The sequence below is a fragment of the Pseudopipra pipra genome, chromosome Z (genome assembly GCF_036250125.1).
Source record: "Pseudopipra pipra isolate bDixPip1 chromosome Z, bDixPip1.hap1, whole genome shotgun sequence".
NCBI classification, from domain to species: domain Eukaryota; kingdom Metazoa; phylum Chordata; class Aves; order Passeriformes; family Pipridae; genus Pseudopipra; species Pseudopipra pipra.
Window position 1 is genome coordinate 20,554,927 of NC_087581.1, and position 14,851 is coordinate 20,569,777.

At 39.3% G+C, this 14,851-nt stretch overlaps 1 protein-coding gene across 2 annotated transcripts in view; it reads left to right on the forward strand.

Annotated features, from left to right (window-relative positions):
- The window catches only part of HOMER1 (homer scaffold protein 1), a 137,234-nt gene that overhangs the window by 11,217 nt on the left and 111,166 nt on the right, over window positions 1-14,851 (forward strand). For both annotated transcript variants that reach the window (XM_064642548.1, XM_064642547.1), the window contains exon 2: window positions 13,487-13,643. In XM_064642548.1, the coding sequence (XP_064498618.1) occupies window positions 13,487-13,643 (157 nt within the window). The remainder of the gene's footprint in view (window positions 1-13,486; window positions 13,644-14,851) is intronic.

Here is a 14,851-nt window from a genome sequence, read left to right on the forward strand (position 1 = left end):
AAGAAGAGCCTGGATCCATCCTCTTGGCAGCCTCCCTTCAAATACTTGAATACATTCATGAGGTCCCCTCTCAGTCCTCTCTTCTCAAGGCTGAACAGGCCCAGCTCCCTCAGTCTTTCCTTACAAGAGACGCTCCAGATCCTCTCATCATCTTTGTCATTCTCTTCTGGACCCACCCCAGGAGTTCCATGTCTCTTTTGTCCTGAGGAGCCCAGAACTGGACACAGCCCTCCAGGTGAGGCTTCACCAGGGCTGAGTAGAGGGGCAGGATGAGCTCCCTTGACCTGGTGGCAATGCTCTTCCTAATGCACCCCGGGATACCATTGGCCTTCTTGGCTACAAGACCTCACTGCTGGCTCATGGACAGCTTGTTGTCCACCAGGACCCCCACATCCTTCTCCACAGAGCTGCTTTCCAGCAGGTTGGCCCCCAGCCTGTGCTTATGCCTGGGGTTATTCTTCTATAGGTGCAGGACCCTGTACTTGCCCTTGTTGACTTTCAGACAGTTCTTCTCTGCCCATCTCTCCAACCTGTCAAGGTCCTTCTGAAGGGCAGCACAACCCTCTGGGGTATCGGGCGCTCCTCCCAGCTTTATGTCAGGAGGGAACTTGCTGAGGAGGCATCTGTCCCCTCAACCAAGTCATGGGTGAACAAGTTAAACAATACTGGCCTAGTATTGAACCTTGGGGGACACCCTTAGTGACAGGCCTCCAACTAGACCCTCTGCCACTGATTTCAACCCTCTGGGATCTGCCATTCAGCCAGTTCTCAATCCGCTTCACTGTCTGCTCATCCAGCCCACACTTCCTGAGTTTGTGTATGAGGATGTTGTGAGAGACAGTGTTGAAATCCTTGCTGAAGCTGAGGTAGACAATATCCACTGCTCTTTCCTCGTATGAGCTGCTTATCCGTGAAACACCCTAGTACAGGTATGGCCCTTCTTTTCCACCTGTTAGGGCCGATTCCTATGGCACAGCACTTGGCACAATTCCTTCACTGATGTTTACTATGCAGACCTGTGTACCCTTTTCCCTGTCAGCCTCTGTAGCGTCCTATGCAGGGCACTGTTTGCTCCATGCACAGTGTGTGTTCATACTAGTATGTTTAAAAATGGATTGTGCCCTTTATGATTGTTGTGACTCTCACTACAGTGGGAAGTTGCCTTATGGTGCAAGGCATGTCATTGGGAAAAACAAGATTTTGAGCCATCCTAGGAATGCCTTCAGTGATCTGATGAGCAAACTGGAAGCCTGTCAGGAGTGGTATTTGGGTGTCTCAGAGTGTTTGGCGTATGTGTGATGTGAACAACCAGGGAAACAGATCTGTCAGTCCCAGTTACAGGTCAATATAGGTTCAACCTCTGCATCTAAAATTCAATAGAGTTTACTAGGCTCTAAGTTGTCACAATGGAGGGACTTGCTGGCATGCTCAAAGTGAATTTAAAAGGGTTTATAGTTCCTGCAATGCTCATTGGGATGATTCAAATTGATTTGTTATTTATGAATATAAAATTAATTTGTTTACCTTTCTAGGAGTCTTAATTCAGTTCCTTGATACAAATTAAAGAATCCAATTCTCATATTTTGAAGTGGACCAGTGATTTTTTTTTTAAACTTAGCATGCAGCTGTAGTGCTCTGGACGGGGTTGCAAATTGTTTGATGATGAGTTAATGGTGGTAGTGATGAAATGCATGTTTATTTGGCCCAGTTCATTCTGCTCACTTATGTAAGTTTTGATACTTCCACAGGTATTGGTGGAAGCATGACTTCAGCTTTGAGGTGTCTGCAGTCAACATGCAGGTTGTGCTAATGGTTTATTTCAGGGTGTTTATTTCTGAGGGTTAAGTGCAAAGGCTCTCAAAACTGACTGTTAACTGACAGCTTCTTAATGTTAAATAAGTGGTTAGTAGGTTTTAAGATGAAAATGAAAGGCATGCCAACTGCCAGGCCCACTAAAATGAAAGGCTTTTTCACTTTAAGGACGCATGACAAAATTAGTAACTTGGAGATGTGGAGAAAGATAAAGTGGACTTGGTTGATGGGGCAAGGAGTGAAAAGGAGGTGTGATGGTTTCTGTATGAAGCCCTACAGGGAAGCAAAATGGAAATTTAAAGCCAAACTGCTAGGAAACAAGGAGGACTTGCTAAAGATTGTGGTGCCATATAAGGAAACCTTATTTTGCTACAGAAAAATGTTTGAGACAAGTTCCAAATTAACATAATAAACAAGGAAGATACGTATTCCTTATTTTTTCTGTTGTGAACAAGTTGCTAAGTGATCTATTGTTTAGAATAGCAAAATTATGACTAGTATTAGTTGAGTGTTGCCTTTCAAAGTCAAAGATGATTGGAAAAACAGCAGTTAGGCTAATTTTTAAATACTGTCACTGTTTATCATATAATTGCTGATTATTTTAATGGAAACACATGAATAATTGATTCTATGATTTTGTATTTATTCTGTTACTTTTTAGGTTCCAGAATTCTCATCTGTCTCTGTTGTCAAAAGCTCCAGCTTTGTCTCTGTTGCTTCATACCTGTGAAATACAGCCATTAGAACAGAAATTCTTGTCGTAGGCAATATGAGACTTGATGGAGCGTGGAAAATCACAGCGTCAAATTAGAAAATAGTGTTTACATTGTTTATTGAACTCTGCCATATTTTATGCAACCGAAGCTGACGTAGGGTTGCCACTCTTACATTTTCAGTGCTCTGTGTGGCTTCATGTCCTAGTGCCAACCCTCTATTCTCCATTCCTTCATGCTGCATGGCTGTGCATGATGACACTTGTCAGTGCTGCTGAAGGATTTCATTACAGCCACTAAATTGATGTAACTAACTTTAGAACAGAGGGTGTTGGTTTACAGACAGTCTTATGCTTTCATGTCAGGACACAGCAAGGAGTTTCAGTCAATTGTCTGAATCTGTTGCTCTGAGTGGCACTCCTGCCACTACTGTCTTATGACTCCTATATCCCACCAAACAGTATGATTAGCATCAAAGAACCATTATCCACTTGCCAGGTGCTGTTTTTCCTTATCTATGTCTCAGCCACAGCACCTATGGGCCCCCCTGTGATTTGGCTTAATTCTCACCTTGTTTAGTCAGCATCAACTGGACTAATTAGTTATTTGTGAGTGGCATAAACAGCCCTTATCACAAGGTGAAAATTGTTTTGCAAAGGAAACTACTGAACTTCAGATCTTAAAGAGTGATAAATTAATTTGAATGTGTCTGTGAAACTGACAAGGAAAACATGCAGGTTGGGATTAGGTTTGCATTCTGGAGATTGCAGTAAATTCAAAATTATATCCCGTCTGGAGCCTTCCTCCTCGTCCTCTTCATCCTCTTCCTCCATGCCCCTGAAAAGGAGAGCGCTGCTGGGGCTACTTATAAAGCAGTGCATGAACTCCTGGCTCACTAGCAATGTTTCTGGATCTCAAAGCAACTTTGTGGTTCTCCTCTCTCTGCTTCTACATTTGGAGAGCTGTGCTTGTTCTGCTTGTGTAAGGGGTTTCTTTATTTTTTCCCTCTTCTGTTGTTGTTTTTTTTCCTTAAAACTGTAGATCTTGTAATGGGTCTGAAGACTACAGATACTGTCCCTGAGGACCATGTCTAGAAAATATCTAATTTTTTAAACTCAAGAAAACTGGTGGTGCAGGAGGACAGGAAACTATAACTTAGCTGTAGCACGACTTGTGTATTAAAGTACTGTGTGAACTAACAGTAGAATCAAGCTGAACAGTTAAGCCACTTAATATTCTCCCTTAAAATATTTGCATGAGTTCTGTAAGAGTAATCTGACTGACACAGCTCCATTGCATGGGAGATTTTAGATGAAGATTGCAAAGAAAATACCATCTCTATACAGAGAGTATCAATGAACCAGGGAAACCAACAAGAAAATCTGGTTATTAATTGCTTTTGAGCCTTCTATATTTATTTTACTAACAGGCGTGAGCGACATTATATCTTCATTTGCTAAATCGTTTTGTATAGGCTTCATTTCTCTCATTTCTGCATGTGTTGCAAGTGGGGCAAAGTTGGGTTTCTGTGCAGTGGAACGGAGAAGAACGAATATTTTTAGATGTAGATTAGTATTGCCTGCCTGTTTCTTATTCCAGATGCAGCTTAGCTTAGTTTACTGTATGTAAGGGCTGTTGCAGGAATGTTTCTTTCAGAAATGTCATTCCAGGGTTCTTTGTTCATAGAATAGAACCTGATATTAGGTTGATTTTTTTTGTTTGCTTCTGGTTAATATTTTCAGTGGCTAGATGTGGAAAATAGCTGTACATCTTAAGCTTAATTGTCTAGTTCTAAAGATAGAAGAACTTTTCACTGACAAGAATTTTTGGACAGAGGAAAATTCAGTATTAAAGTATAATGTTTTTACTATCATGATTTCTTAATATTTTCACTATAGGTAAATATCTATCCTAAAATTCAATCTAAAGTAGTTTAGTGCTCCTAAGTTGTTAAAAGCTCTCCAATCTTGTAATTTAAAAACAAATTTAAGATAAAAGTTTATTCAAAAGTATCTTTATCCACTTACTTGCGCAATTTGGAGAGATAATCACTTGGATGCCTGGAAAAATTCTGAATATACCTATATCGCTGGAATAACTTAATAAACTGGAGTGAGATGCATGAAGATAAAGCTGAGTACTTGTCCTTGGTAGTATACTTTTTGTTACCTCATCTGACTCCCAAAGCTCTCACTTGATTCCTGGTATGAAAATGAGCTTCTCAGGGTTGAGTGGAAGGACAAAAAAGGAAAACTTTAGAGAGATGGATCTTCTTGCAGCTGTTGGGGGAGCTTTCATGGTCAGTGATAAATTATTGCTGTGGATGTTTCCTTCAGCTGGTTGCCTACCTGCAGAACTTGAGCAGTGCTGGAGGCACTGAAGAACAGACATTTTAAAAAACCCGAAAGAATTGCAGAAATGAGAGCAAATCCAGTATTTATCCATTTTTCTTCCTTTTTTAAAAAAAAAATCATGTTATATATACATAATCTCCAGGTAGCTTTATTAATCTTTAGTGTAAGCAACTCCATGTTCTCTAACATTATACCAAAAATTTAAAAGTTTTGCTGGTTTTTTTCTTTGCTCTACAGTACAAGTTTTAATTTTAAGTACTGGGCACTGATTTGTCTCCAGCTTTACAACTCTCCCAGCTTCCATGCTGTTGATAGTACCAAATTTGTGAAACTGTAGTGTCTGTGCTGTCCTACTCTTCTAAAGTTTACCAAGAACCTTCATGGGTGTCTTATGAATGGGAAGCTCAGACAGAAGTGAGTTCAGATAAACTTTCTCATTTCTCAATGTTTGATATTTGTTCAATAGCAAGAGCTTTATTTCCCAAGGTAAGGTAATCTAACTCCTACGATTTTATGTGATGACCGTACATTTTAAGTGCTGTCAGTGCCTGTCTTACACTACCTACTTGTATAATACTGCTCTGTCTCTTTTCTTTCCCTTCCTTCTCTGGAAGGTCTTCTGTATGGGCTTCCTGAGCACTTAGTGGAGATTGGCGCGTACAGAGTGGTTCATTTTTCACCAAACAGACTGTTTTACAGGATTACATACCTATGAATCATAGAATTGTTAAGGTTGGAAAAGACCTCTAAGATCAAGTCCATCCATCAACATAGAACTACCACTATGTTCACCATTAAAACATGACCTCAAGTGCCATATCCACACATTTTTTGAACACTTGCAGGGATGGAGACTCCAGCACTTCCCTCAGCAACCTGTACCAATGCTTGATAACCCTTTCCATAAGTAATTTTTCCTAATATCTAATCTTGTAGAGGTTTAATTGTGAGCAGATCCCTAAATTATTTCCTACTGGCTTCCTGTACATTATGTCTTAAGTACTGGGCAATATCTGATTTCAAGTTCAACTGCTGATCAAAACTTCATGTCCTGGAAAACCTAATGGACACTATATAATGATGTTTCTGGCAAAGGTAAATGTATTTTTTACTTAGTCTTACAGGTTTAATGAAAGTTTCTTGATAATTTTTCTCCCTTCAAATCCTGAAAAATTGCTGATATTACTTGTGATGGTATGGTAACTCAGAAGTGCTTAAAAATCTAGTACTAAAAGCCGATTCATAATTGGGAACACAGCAGTTTTAAAAAGCTTTGAAGGCAATGCTCTGTGCAGTGTTATGTAGCCGTAGAACATATTCTGTAAAGCCATTGAACTTTATAGATAAATAGTCATGTATATGTGTTAACTGCTAACTGCATACAGAAAATTTACCAACAATTTAGTAACAACTTCCTAAACTTTTGTTGACCTTGAGTTAAACCTGACTCAACCCCCAAACATAACAGCAAAAGCAGGTCTATGAATGTAGGTGTAAAACTAGATAAACCATTGGTGGTATGGGAGAGATTTTCATCTGGTTACTCAGTTGTAGCTTGCACTTTTTTTCCTATCTCAAAGCTTGTTTTGAGACATGAAAGTTGTTATTGTATGTGTGTAAGAAAGCAAAATCCGACGTTGTACTCATTACATAAGTACACAGAGTGTGTTTGTTTAAGAATTTTATAATTTTAATTTTAAGATGGCAGTTGTTAGTCACTGTCCAGAAAAAGATTTTATTTCAGAATGATTTCCATACAATGAAAACTGGCGTTATGCAATACTTTGCCCTCGACTGTCATATACAGTTTTTATCAGACTTCAGAGCATTTTTAAGCATGTGGAAAATTCTGTGTTTTTCTGTTGCTTTGAACTGTGCTTGCAGAACTTGTTGACTTGGACTCCTTAAACAACATTGATTATGCTTGGATGCTGTAGTTTTGACTAGGGCTGCACTTTTAATCACTCTTCTTATTTCTTTTCAGGGATCTCTCCTTAAGCTGCCTAGATTAACAAAAGCTTGCTACAGCTTCAGAAACAAGCTAGGGGAGAGTATTTTTTAAGACTAGCAGGACATTGGGAGAAAGCTGTAGGCTTGATGTGCTAATACTTTGAAAAAGCAAAAGAGTTTTTGTCCTATCCTAAATGTGAGGATAATCAGCAAATGCCTGAGAAATCATGTGCAGTGTTCATGTTGTCTGATCTGGAGAGAAATCACCTGGCATGACAGCTATTGTAGAGACTCAGAATTCAGTGTGTGCAAAATTACCACTTGCAAAAACACATATATGATGCCTACTGCAAGGGTTTGCCAGAGAGTGTACGCTAAGAATCCAGTCTGCTATGTAGAAGGATCTGCTGTACCTGTGGCTGTAATGGGCTGAGGACTGCACATTTTTGTCCAGTCTCCACTGTAAATTGGGAACTTGGAGTGTGGTTGCACTCCAGTTCTGAGCACAGGGATGTTGTCCTGTTTTGGGATGTGGGGGCATCATCTTCCTCTGAATCTCTTAGACTGAAATCTGATGGCTGAAATCTTGCTCTATTTGCAACAAGAAGAGGATCTCCAAGACACATCTTGTTGGACTTAGCTTGAAAACGGTCCTGTGTTTGGAGTCCAGGTGCATCAAAGCCAGTAAGTCTGCATAATGCACTGGAGTTTCAAGATCTATATTGAGGATATAGAAATTGCTGAAATGAATGACATAAATGTTCATTGTCATGGACTTTTCACTACACAATAGAACTCAGGAACTATCAAAGATGAGCTGAGTAGGAACACCTCATCTCACTGGGCATGCTTATTCATCCCCTTTTTGTCTTACTGGTTGGGGAAAATACTTATGCTGAGAAATCTAAAACTTTCAGTTGGAGGTCAGTGCCCATGGTGGTTCCTTTTTTTTTTTTTTTTTTAAACACAGTTCCTCCACGGGCCGCAGTCCACTCACCTGATACCATGTCTGCTGCCTGCTCCTGCTTGGGCAGCTCTTTGCTCCAGCACCTGCTTAGGTATCATTGCCTGTGTCTCTTTTTTAATTCAGCCCCAGTCCTGGGCTGTTCTTGTGTCCACCCCGACCTCATCCCCCACGGTGCAGCAACTTCTGTACCAAACCACTGTCAATTTAGCCCAGTATGTGGGGGGAAATTTTAAATTTTTTAAGCATCATTTATATACCGTAAGGGGAAGCAAGTAGGACATGAAGTAATGTAAAAGTTCATACCTAAGACAACACAATCCCAGCCTTGAAAATTTGTAGGTTTTATGGCAGTGAATATAACTTTGGAGTGATGGTAAGCAATAGTGTGGGAAAAGAAATAAGCAAAAAGAGATCATCACCACTGGTGTTGGCACAATCTGAAAGTACCAGAAGACATCAAAGAATAGATACTTTTTTTAAAAAAAAGCAAATATTAGTTATGGATTAGCAAGAAAAATTCTTTCTAACTTTCTGTACTAACGTAAGCTTCTTTCATGAAAGCTTTAGTTAGTGTAATGTACCATTCCTATATTGGGTAGTTGCATTTTCTTTGTAAAGGCTGCATTAAGATGCCAAAGTGGAAAGGGTGTTGAAAACTATTCATTCAACTATTAGGACACAGGATTATCTCCTAAGCATAGCTTGGGACTGACTGCGTATCAATGAATGAATTTCTGTCTCGCTGATGAAAAAAACTGGTACGAATCTGCCTGCTAATGATACTTCTCATGCTTCTTTAGTTCTCACATTGCTACTCAGGTCCAGGAGGACTTGGCACTTACTTCTTGTTAGTCTGTGTTTGTCCATGGTACGGTTACAGTCTAAGCCAATTAAGAACAGCAGGATATTAGTCTTAATGTTTTTGCCACGCCTGAGTGGACATTTTTAATAGTCAAACTGTGTTACTATGGCATTCTTGTTAGTTTGTTTTCTTTTTTGTTCAGAATCAGAATATTTCTGGAAAAATGAATTACTATTCTGTTTAATTAGTGAGGAGTTCTGGTTTCAGTTCCTATTACTGTCTTTAATGAATACTAAATACTTTCTGGTTATGAAAGATTGAGAAGAGAAAGCTGAAAGAGGAAGAGAAGAAAGGGAAGAGTAAGAAACTGGTAGGGTTTTTTTTCCAGAATTGCTTTTTGTTATTTAAAGCTGTGCTTCATTTTCAACTATTTATAGGCAAAAATAGGGGACTTATTTTTTATATGTGGAAATATAGATTGTAATTTTTTAGAATATATATTCATTTTTTGACCACTTAGTAAGGCAAAGAGGAAACTATCCTCCTATTTAAACAATATTCCTATAACTAATAGTATTTCAACTGAATTGATTGAGACTTCAGACAGAGAGCATCGTGTCCTTGTGTGGATAATGGAAGAACAAAGCTTTTGTGTAAAGATGAATTGGCTGAAGTTACAAATATTTTTGTATGTTTCATATATTACCTTTTGTTTGTTTATAGATGCTTAGGAAATCTAAAATTTAAGTAGCTCTATTATGTTGCTACAGAAAAGTACGGATGACCTAATTGTCATCATGGCTAGGCTTCGCAAACGAAGATTTGGGAAGGCTCTATCCACATTTGCTACAGGCACGCTGGTGGCTTATGAGGCCAATACGTGACAGACATATCCAATTGCAAAAGGCACAGCAGAAAGACTCCTTAGATGGTGTATTCTGCAGAACACGATTCTTTCTGTATTGCCTTTTCTCCTTGAGAGTGATCCTGCGTGTGTTCTCAAAGGAGACAGCTGCGTTATAGATGGTGTGTCTCCAGGCCTCCCGGTTTGAGGCCAGAGTAGACCAGTTATGGTGATCAATATGGCCAAGGCTGAGATGTTGTTTCAGGGAGTCCTTTTATCTTCTCTTTGGGGCTCCTCTCTTGTGGCAGCCGGTGGCAAGTTCACCATAAAGCAAGATCTTAGGGAGGCGGTGGTCCTTCATCCTGGAGACGTGCCCTGCCCATCGCAGCTGTGTTCTCAACAACATGGCCTCAATACTTGTGACTGCTGCTTGCTCTAGAACAGATGTGTTGGTCACATAATACAGCAGCTTGGAAGGACTTCGGTGATGCATCAGGGACTGATTCTATAACACAATTGGTCCTATACACAGGAAGTGTATAACTTCTATTAGTTTTTAGAAATAATCTTTATAAATGTTCATTGTCAAGTGTCAAAACAGTGGTCTAATTCTATAGGCATCTAAATTTTAGCGTCTTTGTCGGAAAAAACTCCTAATTACCCCAATAATCTGGCAAAATCACGATTTATCCAACTAATGTAACAAAGAGAGCTATGCTGTTTCCACGGAGTGTAGACAGCTTGTTGTTCAGTAAAGCTGTAGTTAAAACATGCAAAGACTATAACTCTAGTTTTATCAGAAGTATTAAAGAAGTGTAAGTAAGCTTCATTCACGAAGTTACATACCTAACTGTGATGTCTGTGCCAGACCACATGTGCCCTTCAAAGTGCTCTGGTTTGTCTTGAGCAGCACATCTGAGGAACCAGCACAAACGTGCAGGCCACCTCGTCAAACAAATTGAAGATATTTAGATAGGGCAGTGGACGATTTTTGTGCTGACAGTGCAGGAGAGCAGCATCTCAGAGCTGAATGATTGACTTTCACTGACACACACACTTGCTTTAGTCGTAGTATTCACCTGCCTTTCACGTATTAAAATCCTAACCTGTGATGTGTTGAAAGTCACAGTTATGTGACATACTGAACTGTGACTAAATTGAATATCAATGCTGGTCAGATGTGTGTTCATTAACCACACATCCACAACTTGTATTTGGTTCTTCTTTGGTCTTTACTTAATGTGGTCAGAGCCTTTGTATTTTCCTTTCAATGTCAATCTTTATCAAAGTAATTGCCAGGCTTCTAAGATTATTTTTTTTTTTTGATGGGCTCTTTAACTTTCCAGAGTTAAAGTGCTGGTTGCATTATGGTAGTATGCATCACTTTGTATTTGCTTATGCTTAATTTGGACGTAAATGAAAAATATATCTAAGGTTGAAAACAAGTAACGTCTGACTGAAGAAGTAATTGTAAATATTCAAAAGAGTGGAAAGAATTCATGTAAAGATTCTATTAAAAAAAGGTAAATAAAAGCCAATCACCTTTTCATAACCTTTGTGTTGAAGAGATTTGTATCAGGAGAACAGCTGTGCAACCTCCTATAGCTTGATGATTTAGAAGGAAAAGATGAGTCGGTGTTGAGGGTACAGTGACATTTGTATGGAGAACTAGCATATGCATTGATTCCCTTGGTCTGCCTTCCTTCTTCTTTAGCTTTCACTGAAACTATATTGCTATCTCTGATCTGTTCTGCATCCTTTCTGTCATTTCTTCCAACACCCAACACAGGAGATCACCACATCTGCTATCAGTTGAGCTTCAAGGAACCTTAACTACCAGCTGCTACTGAAAGCTGCTCTTCCTGCCAAGCAATAGAGATATTTCAGAGTTCACATCCCCTTTGTAATAAAGCCAAATTAAACTTTTTTGACTATAAGTAACCAAAATTCATTTATTTTGGAAAAAAAAAGTATTAAAAATGTACCTCTGAAAAGGAAGTGAGGCAGGGCAAAGGGTATGTGTTTTCACATCTTGGACAGGGGAAAAAACAAGAGAGTCAAAAAACCTAAAAAGTTAAATCCAACTCTAAGTCCTGCTAATTAATATCTTTGGAGTTTGATGGCATCATTCCCTGAAGAATACAACAATCTACTTGTCATTAAAATGTAGCTAAATTTAAACTGGCAACTACAGAATTATAAAATGGTTTGGGTTGGGAGAGGCATTAAAGATCATCTAGTTCCAGCCTCCCTGCCATCCCCTGACAGGGATGGGTCATTCCACAGCTTCTCTGGGCAACCTTTTCCAGTCCCTCATAACCTCACAGTAAAGAATTTCCTTCTAATATCAAATCTAAACTTGCTCTCTTTCAGCTTAAAGCCATTCCCCCTTGTCCTATCACTACATGCTCTTGTAAATGTCCCTCTCCAGCCTTCTTGTAGCCTCCCTTCAGCTACTGAGAGGCAGCTATAAGATCTCCCCTGAGCCTTCTCTTCTCCAGGCTGAACAATCCCAATTTTCTCAGCCTTTTCTCATAGGAGAGGTGCTCCATCCCTCTGATCATCTTCATGGCCCTTGTCCAGTCTGACTCCATTAGGTCCATGTCCTTCCTGTCTAGGAAGCCCAGAGTTGGATGCAGTGCTCCAGGTGGGGTCTCACCAGAGCAGAGTAGAGGGGTGGAATCCCCTCCCTTGACCTGCTGCCCACACTGCTTTTGATGCAGCCCAGGATATAATTGGCTTTCTGGGCTGTGAGTGCACATTGCTGGGTCATGTCCAGCCTCTCATCCACCAGCACCCCCGAGTACTTCTCAACAGGGCTGCTCTCCACCTGTTCATCGCCCAGCCCGCATTCATGCCAGAGGCTGCCTCGACCCAGGTGCAGCATCTTTCATTTTGCCTTGTTAAACCTCGTAAGATTCCCATGTGCCCACACCTAGGGTTGTCTAGGTCCCTCTGGATGGCATCCCATCCTTCAGGTGTGTCTGCTTGGTGTCAAGGGCAAATTTACTGAGAGTACACTCAGTCCCATTCTCTATGTCATCGATGAAGATATTAAACAGTACTGGTCCCAATTCTAAGGGACACCACTTGTCACTGATGTCCATTTGGACTCCAAACCATTGACCACTACCCTCTGGATGCAACTGTCCAACCAATTCCTTATCCACCAAACAGTCCACACATTGAAACCATCTCTTCAAATTTTGGGAGAAGGATGTTTTCCAGGAATGTGTCAAAGGCCTTACAAAAGTGCAGATGATTGACATCCATAGCCCTTCCCTTGTCCACTGATGTAGTCACTCCATTGTAGAAGGCCATCTTATCACTTAGTGATATTAAAATATTTTTAGATTTGTGTGTAATGCTATGTGTCCTGGTAGTTGTCATGGTGAAAATAAGTTGTAAATTCTAAAGTAGAGTAGTTTTTTCTTTTTACTTATCTAATTTCATTTGGTAAGCACTTTACTTTGCCTCATGTATTTTATACATCATTTAGTGTTAGTATGAATACGTGCAGGTGTAAAGCTCCAAACAATGAAGGTTTCACAACACATGTTCCTAGCCTTAATTAATGTTAGTTTTGGAGAAATTGTATTGAATCAGCCAATTCAGTTCAAGATTATGGCCTAAAATTGATTAGAATAATCAGAGTTTTGAAAGGTTTTTCATCATACGTGTTATGCAGTGTGCAGTGTAATGAGATGAAGTTACACGTGTATTAATGCCATTTAGTTTAAAGGGATAGATGGGTGGTGAGAGCTGGGGAGATGATGGGATGGATCTGAATCTATATTAGAGATGTCTCTGTTTATCAGACTCTACAGCTGGGTGCTGATTTTTGTCTTGGAAGACTTGCATTTTGTTGCATATGTATATTAATGTACTTATCTGCTGTATGCAGCAACACATACAGAAGTTCTCAGGCAAGGTTTATTGTGCAAAGTAACTTGTGTACATTTCAATGGGCAAACTGGCAGATAACTTTTGTGCAATGATACTACATATAAATTAGATTCATGACTTCTACTCTCTATCCTTTAGGGAACAACCGATCTTCAGTACCCGAGCTCATGTCTTCCAGATTGACCCAAACACTAAGAAGAACTGGGTTCCCACCAGCAAGCATGCTGTTACTGTGTCCTACTTCTATGACAGCACAAGAAATGTCTACAGGATAATCAGTTTGGATGGCTCAAAGGTAAATTTTATTTAGGAAAACCTAGTTGCATGGTACATATTTGTATTTATTTACTAGTCTGATGTCCTTCATGTTTCTTCTGAGATGTTTGTGTCATTGTCTGACTAACAGATTACTGACATGTTAAAATGGTAACGTTGCCTCATTGCATGTTTTAAGTGTTTATTCAAAAATTTATTTTCCATGTGGTTGTATTTGCTTCAATAACTACTGCTGAAATTCAAGTGATGTCCTGTTGCTTAGTTAATACTATGAGGAGGATAAAAAGACAAAAATTTGTACATAAAGTACAAATAGGGTTACAGTAACGTTTTCTTCTCTGCATTCAGTCATTTATCAATATAATTAGCTTCAGCATTGTGAAGGACATCTGTTCAGTGCCCGTAATCACTAAGTAAATCCTTCGTTACATAATCTTCCAATTTTTACTGTAGAGAATGCAAGGATTCCCTCCTAATAAAGCCCGCCTAATAAAGCTTTCCATGGTAAGCTTTTATCAAAACTCAGTCAGTTTGAGTCTGGAAGGGAGGGAGGGGGTTGTGGTTTTTGATTTTTTTTTTCCCTTCCCTGCTTTATTTAGAAAGGATAATGTGCTGAGCTGCTGTTGCAAGAAACGTTGTCTAAGAAATTAATTTGATGTGCAGAAAAGACTGTTTCTAAGGTTCTACCCCAAGTAGGTATAATAACAGTAACTTTACAAACAGCATATCAGAAAACTCTGCAATAAGGGCATTAAGGAGATACAAAATGTAGTCAAAAGTTGTGATCCTTTCCAGAGATTTTCATTTGAAGCTTCTGGAAGCACATCAGTTCATAATAGTTGGAACTGAAATACTCTTTTAGAACATAGCAGTACTCACAGAGATTTTGTGACTATTTATTAAAAGCTGAAAAACATTACCCTGCATTTTTTAAAATATCCAGTGTACTGCTATTTTAAATGAGAAAGAAGAACTATTGTAAAGAAGTATTTAGAAAGCTATCTCATAGTCAAAGATCTCTACTTCAAGTGATTGAGGCTCTGGTTTCAAAGCCTACCAGAATTTTTCCAAGCTTAACACTTTGTTTTTTCCCTTCCCAGCCCTCCTTCAAATGATTCTATCAGTTCTGTCAAATAATTAACATACCTTTTGAGTGACAGTTTATGAATAAAAACTTCAGGATTGGAACTAGATGATGTATGAAATCAAGACTACCAGTTGTAGAAT